This window comes from Oncorhynchus clarkii, chromosome 18 (assembly GCF_045791955.1).
Source record: "Oncorhynchus clarkii lewisi isolate Uvic-CL-2024 chromosome 18, UVic_Ocla_1.0, whole genome shotgun sequence".
Taxonomy (NCBI): domain Eukaryota; kingdom Metazoa; phylum Chordata; class Actinopteri; order Salmoniformes; family Salmonidae; genus Oncorhynchus; species Oncorhynchus clarkii.
Window position 1 is genome coordinate 16,334,411 of NC_092164.1, and position 7,570 is coordinate 16,341,980.

Consider the following 7,570-nt stretch of genomic DNA (forward strand, 5'->3'; position numbering starts at 1 on the left):
GTATAGCAGTAATTTAGACAGATATCCTCACTGTATATTAATAAAAGGACGGCCCCATGGCACCGGCCCTATCCTGTATTCAATGTAAACAACTCCACGAGGCTTCCTCGGTTTTGAGCCGGGTCCAAATGAAATCTACTGGGAATGAAGGAACTCTGGCATCCACTATGTGTTAAACTACACCAGTCTATTATCTTTGCTCATATGCAATAAAATCTCTGCTCAGTCTTTGGCACGGTGGGTTTTATTAGGAAACAACATGAGATGGTTAGGATCATCGTAATACTTTGTCCTGCTTTCTGACCCTATCTCGAACATAAGGTCATGGTTCAGTATTATGGTTTATCCTAAACTTTAAGAATAGCCAATAATACTGGCATTAGCTGCTCTACAGTAGCCAACACTGTAAGCAAGCAGAAAATCTGAAATCCTGTGCGTCCTTGCTAGTGCTCCTCGTGAACGTGACTGCGTCTCAGCCAGTGGATGCAATATATAATATATGGTATTTATTCATTAACACTGCTGGGTGAATCCATATGCTGGGGGGGGTCCACATAACATAGGCTCATTCATTTCTGTGTTATGGAGTGATCTAAAAAGAAGGCGCATTTTATAGGGCCCAAACGTAGACTAGTTGGTTGTGGTATTCAGATTTAAGAGGCAGACTTTTCCCCCTGCAAATCCCCCAAGGGCTGCTCAATTTACTCTTGTTTTGGTTGCCACTTTCTCTTTCCCAGTGGTTCAGTGAGGTTGCCTATGCGTTCTGTTTCCGCATGGACGCATCCCCACAACCTTTGTCCATTAACTCCCGATGAACCAAAGCCCAACCATCAAGCAAGACGTGAGGAATATTGAATATGATGGTGTTTTATGGATAAATGGCACAGAAATGGCAACACACAACTAGTCATATTGTTCAAAAAAATTCTCAAGGGCACACAATAAATGGTCTGGTTATGTGAAGGTACTAAGTGCATTACTGTCCTACAGCACATTGACAATGACAGTTGTAGGCCTCCACCAACATCCAAAATGTACAAAAGGTTCCCATCTCCACCAAGCCTATTATAATAGTTTATTTTAGGTGATCGCTGTTATGCATATTAGGCTAAAATAAACATATTTTATGCAGATAAATCCAATATATCATTAGGTCTATTTCCACCAATAACATTTTTAAAACATGTTCTGTTTTTTGACAAGGTTGAATCTATTCTGATTTATATGAAAGTTATAATATGTTTAGAACCCACATAAACAATAATTCATGTATAGCTCCATATTGCTCACGAATACATTCATCAGATATGTTTTTGTTTATTTCTATCCTTTATTTTGTATTCATTTGCTCATTTATTTATTTATTTGGATTGAATTAAAAACCAGCCAATTGCAACGGCCGGAAGGAGGTTTTCGCGCCTCAAGCGAGGCTGGCGAGACCTGTCAATCATATCCCGGGTATCCAATCAACGGGAGTCTTGCACTCGACTTCCTCGTATTTGAAGGGGGCGAGACGTGGACGATGTGCGCACGCTTGGCACAGGGTAAACATTCGTGTGTCCTCGAGCTTTGAGGGAGGGACTGAGCGAACTGTCAGAAAGAGAAAGAGAAGGAGAGAGAGCGAGAGAGGGAGAGACCGAACAAGCGAATGGGAGAAGAGGCTTGCAGCCATCGCCGTGCACTGTAATACTGGATTGTACTTCAGCGGGAGTTAGCGGTTTGGCAGGTTTATACACATCAAAACAGAACAAAGAGAAAGACTCTACAGTACTATAAAAGGAACAGCGAAAGAAAAGAATAAAGCAACAAGGGAGAAATCTCAGCGGCTAAATTTCAAAAGAACCAAGGAGCCAGTGCTTGTGTTTTTCTCTCCTGCAATAGGAACATAAACTGGGACTTTGTATTTCGTGGAGAAATTGCTACATTTCTTCGAGCACTAGAAGTTTGTTGGGGCAAATATATATTTTCTGTGTATTTTAATTTGAACTCTCAGACGTTCTAAATACGACAAAAACTTTCTTGTCGGACTGCACATGGTTTCAAACTGCTTTTGAGAACCTGGATTTTTATTCATCGCTATTTTATCCATTTCTATTTGAAATACATAAATGCAGTAAACACAACAAATACGGATTTAAATTCATTTTTGCTATTCTTTTTTATTCTTCTGGCGTTTGCAGAACAAGTCAATGGTATTTGCCAAAATACAACCCAGACTTTTAAAGTTTGAATAATTCATGAGATACAATTTGCCTGCTCGAAAAAAGTAACTGAAAAAGGGAGGGGGGTAATCAACAAACATATTCATAAGGGTTAACGGAATGGCCACCGCGGCTTCCAACCCCTATCTGTCCAGCAATAGTATCCTCTCGTCCGGCTCGATCGTGCATTCTGACTCTGGAGGCGGTGGTATGCAGCCGGGCAGTGCTGCGGTTACCTCGGTGTCTGGTGGGTACAGGGGAGACCCCACAGTAAAGATGGTACAGAGTGACTTCATGCAGGGAGCTATGGCAGCGAGCAACGGAGGACATATGTTGAGCCATGCTCATCAGTGGGTGACATCCCTGCCGCACGCCGCCGCTGCGGCAGCTGCAGCCGCTGTAGCAGCAGCCGAAGCCGGATCGCATTGGTCGTCGAGTCCCGTCGGTATGACAGGCAGCCCTCAGCAGCAGGACGTGAAAAACAACTCGGGAAGAGACGATCTACACACGGGCACCGCGTTGCACCACAGGCCCCCACACCTAGGTCCTCATCAAACCCACGCAGGGGCTTGGGGGAGCACAACTGCGGCTCACCTCAACTCGATATCAGGGGGACAGCAGCAGCAGCAGTCGCTGATCTACTCCAACCCCGGGGGCTTCACGGTGAATGGAATGCTCAGTCAACCAGGGAGCCAGAGCCTGGTGCACCCGGGTCTGGTAAGGGGGGACACCCCAGAGCTGGACCACGGCAGCCACCATCACCACCATCACCACCAGCATCCGCATCACCAGCAGCAACACCACGGAGGGGTGAACAGCCACGACCAGCACTCCGACGAGGACACACCGACCTCGGACGACTTGGAGCAGTTCGCCAAGCAGTTCAAACAGCGCCGGATCAAACTAGGCTTTACGCAGGCGGACGTGGGCTTGGCCCTGGGCACCCTGTACGGGAACGTCTTCTCTCAGACCACCATTTGTCGGTTTGAAGCTCTCCAGCTCAGCTTCAAAAACATGTGCAAGCTGAAGCCATTGCTAAACAAATGGCTGGAGGAGGCGGATTCTACCACTGGCAGCCCGACCAGCATCGACAAGATAGCGGCACAAGGTAGGAAGCGAAAGAAGCGCACGTCCATCGAAGTAAGCGTGAAGGGAGCTTTGGAGAGCCACTTCCTGAAATGCCCCAAACCCTCGGCCCAAGAGATAACCTCACTGGCGGACAACTTGCAGCTGGAGAAAGAAGTGGTTAGAGTGTGGTTTTGCAATAGGAGACAGAAGGAAAAAAGGATGACGCCACCAGGAGTGCCACAGACGCCAGAGGATGTGTACTCGCAGGTCGGCAATGTGAGTGCAGATACACCGCCCCCCTCCATGGACTGCAAACGAATGTTCAGTGAGACATAGAGCAGAACACAAGACTAAAAAATATTTTATATAAAATTAAAACTGATAAAACACAGACTATCGTCAAGATAGCCAAAACATTGTTGATACTGTGATTGTGATGGAATAGGAATAAGACTGCAAATGTGTTATATATTTTTCACCAGAACAAAACAACCCCCCCTTTTCCACCCAACCCCAAAACGCACCGATAACCTTCTCCCAAGCCCTGAAATGTCTTAACCTAAAAGGTTCCTTCTGCTCTTTCTTTCAGGGACATTTTTTAGTAGATTACTTAAAAGATGCAAGTTTAACTGGGCCGAGTGAACCGACCGACCAGAGGGTGACTACAAGTTCGTTCCATCAGGTAATTTTGGCGCATTAACAACACCAACTGGAAATTTCAAAGCAAGTAGTCCTATTAGAATTTTAAAAAGATTCCCCCTGTACCCTGTATCTGATTTGCGAAAGACAAGAGGCAGGCATTTGTATATTTAAAAATGGGACATTTTAAACCCCTACTTTAACAAAGGAACAAAAACTGCAACAGCATCAATACGAAGAAGAGTGGCATCCACGAAGCTTCCAACATATTTTTTGCGGGGAGGACTGCATGGTTTAAATTTTCACAAAGAGGAATTGGGATTTTGAGGCCCTCCACGCCTAATGATAAAATATAAACTCACCAGGACTGTCCCCGCCATCTGATCTAAAAGATCACCTCTTTTTTTCAAATGGGATTTTTTTTTCATGGGACTTGAACACCGTGAATGAAGAAATAGAAATAGACATTTGAAAAGATTATCTTCAGCTGCACTTATTTGAAATTCTTCTCCTCTCCGTTGCCAAGTGTGACTGAATGGGTGCTGTGGATGTAACTATACATGCTGCCATTTCTAAGCAGTATTCTTTGGTAGGTTTTAATAAACAACAGACTCTGTAAAGCCGGCAATATAGATTCATTAGATCAGATGCTGATCTGACTTATTTACTTTATATTTTTCATCAAAATGACTTGTTTTAATATTCTATTCGGAATACATATCAATTATTCCAAACGGTAATTTATTTCCCCCAGAACTTTGTGTAAGATGTTTTGCTTTCCTGTTTTCATTGTTGACTTCATTTGTTTTGTTTCATTTTTGTATTCTCGTTTCTAAAAGGAGCACAAATCAACATAAGCTGACATTGACAGTTGTTAGGTAATAAGGGTATATTTTGATGTGATAATTTGATTGTAATTTAATTTCAGTAGTGATTCCTTACGAGCTGATTGAGACCAATAAATTTGTTAGAATGAAATTACGTCATTGTGTGTTTTGAGATTTATATTTGAATGTAATATTTAGCTACGTTTGTTTATGAAACAAGGCATGCATTCGTGATATTATTTGATGTGAGAAAGGTTAACGCAGAGAAATTGCCGATTGTTCTTGTTCCAACTACTTTTGTCACAGATTTGCATAACATAAGTATACAAAAAATACTATAGTTTAGGAAAATAGGCCTATGTTATATCGAACGCTGAACCTCTGTGCATCTCCACTGTCAATGTTATTGGAGCCCCATAGGGAATTATAGTTGACAATTTCACCGGGCTATATTTGATTTATTCACAATTCATATTTATCTTTAACTAATTCGCTTCTCCACCTTCATCATAGCAGCAGCATCCGATAACTTTATTGATTATGTAGCATCCGATAACTTTATTGATAATGTAGCATTTGCATCATCTAGCCCTATAATTAGTCCGTAGACGACTAGTCACTCAAAGTGCGGTCTATGCGTTTGTTTACATCCACCGCGTGACACTTCCTCAGTAGGCCCAATATGGGGGATCTTGCCGATCTTATTCCATAGCTCTGGGTAATGCTGTAGGCCTATCTCACCGGAGATGTGCGTCATGTTTTACAGACAAACATAAAGGTAGATGTTGCTACTGATATTGTTTGTAAAATATTTAATCATTCGCCTTACGTCAGTATAGGAGTAAGACGATTCGATTCAAAGCAGTATAGTCTATATATTTTCGTGTTATTGTTTTCATGCGCCAGTGTATTCATATATTCAGAGTGAAAGTTATATCTCAAGGGCCTGATTTATGTTTTGAGAAACAGTATTATTATTTTGCAAATATGCACATAAGGTCAAGATTCTTCATCTGACACACGCACATGCATGCGCATGTGAACACACTGTATACTATCCATATCATTACATTATTAGAGTTTTGGCATTGGATATTCTACTTTTTAGTTGCAAAGTGATGACTGTATCCTACACTGTTTATGTTTTCCTTATAGGCCTATGGTGTAAATATGCTCTTGCATGGGATGGCGCAGGGTGTATGGACAACTCGTTTTTCAGTGACTATAACCTATTGCTTCCGAATTCCCATTATTGTAAACATCCTTTTGAGATGATTTAAATTAAACATAAATCTCATTAGTGTGATAACATCACAATAAGCATGATGCTGACCTAATGCATAGCTAGTCTAAATATAGGAGGTTACCCTCAAAGTATGGTAGTCTTGGCGTTGACAGATTGTATGGTTTATGGTTTAAAATAATACGTAAAGAGAACTTTGCGATTTCACATTGACACCAGGCTTTTGGGCAATGAGTTGGACATTGATTAGGCCTATCAAATTGGACATTGGAGCCAACGAAATACAAATAGATACAATAATGTCGTTTTGCCATGTTTGAATTAGCTTTTGTTGTGTAAAATTGACATTAGCGTTGAGAATGCAATACCTATAAGGTTTGCGCATGTTTGTTCTATGTTGTGTGACTTTGGTCCAGTTTAGGCCTATAGGCCTGTGGATAGGCTACATCTCTATTTGCATAATAGTGCATGCTACGCCATAAATTATGCTACACTGCAGCCTATATAAACTATTTCGATTTATAAGACTGAAATTAGGACGAAACCTATAGCTTGGAAATGCACTCGGCTCTCCAACTTTTTCGCAAGTTGACTATTCAGCTAAATGCACTATCCACGCTCGAAGATTTAAATTTCGCGGATGATTTCCCATACACCAGTTGCTTAGCAACTGAATTCAACGTTATAGAAGAAGTATGCATCACTTTCCTTTGTCCTCATTAATAAAAGTGCCAGTCAGACACGCGGGTAGATTTGGTCATTCGAATCCATGAAATCCCAGAGAAATGGGTGGCTATAGCCAACGTTCTGATTATAGACGCATGCAGTTTGGTTCGAACGGAATATTACACAAATATTTTTGTAGTATTGGATAGCTTCCACTTGCAATATGCACTTTCCATAAATGCCTATAAAGAAAAGTAGGATCATTTAAGATAAGCATACAAAAAGTAAGAATATGTTTCGTTTGGATATTTCAAATAGCCAAGATAATTGTGAGCACACGCGTCCATCCATATAGGCCTAAACAACTTTACGCCACCAACGCACCCAATATAATCGAATTGGTTATTTGTAAAGAGGGATAACCCATTGACTAAATTTTGTTGTCAATAATTCCAATCCAATAAATGGGTGGGGCATGATATAACACAATATATAATAGGTCCAGGAAATCTATATTATTTTGCATATTCTTCATATTTGATCATCTGGGGCTTATTGCCCACATTCGAAATGTGAAAATGTCACATGACGTGTGTGATGTTTCCCACGTCTGCAAAATTATTTTGATCTGAATCGATGTTACTGCGTTATGGGTCTAGTATAGGGATTATTACCTGCATTGCTTAATAGTAAATTAATTATAACCATTATGCAAACTTAGTGCATTGTGCGTTTGCCATTCATGCATGGGAAAAGTGCTTGTGTAGCATTATTTGTCTGTGTGAAGGGCTCAAAATGATCCACATTAATAGACAATTATAATATTTATCTTTTACAGTGTGACATGTAAAGACTTACAAAATAATATAACTGGGGTTTTAATTTGCTTTATGCACAAACTCTCTCTCGCCCAGCCAGCCTGTTCG

At 41.1% G+C, this 7,570-nt stretch overlaps 1 protein-coding gene across 1 annotated transcript; it reads left to right on the forward strand.

Annotated features, from left to right (window-relative positions):
• The first annotated feature begins 1,696 nt into the window (after positions 1-1,696).
• On the forward strand, positions 1,697-4,871 carry LOC139372469 (POU domain, class 3, transcription factor 3-B-like). Its single transcript, XM_071112194.1, has 2 exons — positions 1,697-3,545; positions 3,859-4,871. The coding sequence occupies exons 1-2, from the start codon at positions 2,322-2,324 to the stop codon at positions 3,967-3,969; spliced, it is 1,335 nt and encodes a 444-aa protein (XP_070968295.1). The 5' UTR covers positions 1,697-2,321; the 3' UTR covers positions 3,970-4,871.
• The last annotated feature ends 2,699 nt before the right edge of the window (positions 4,872-7,570 follow it).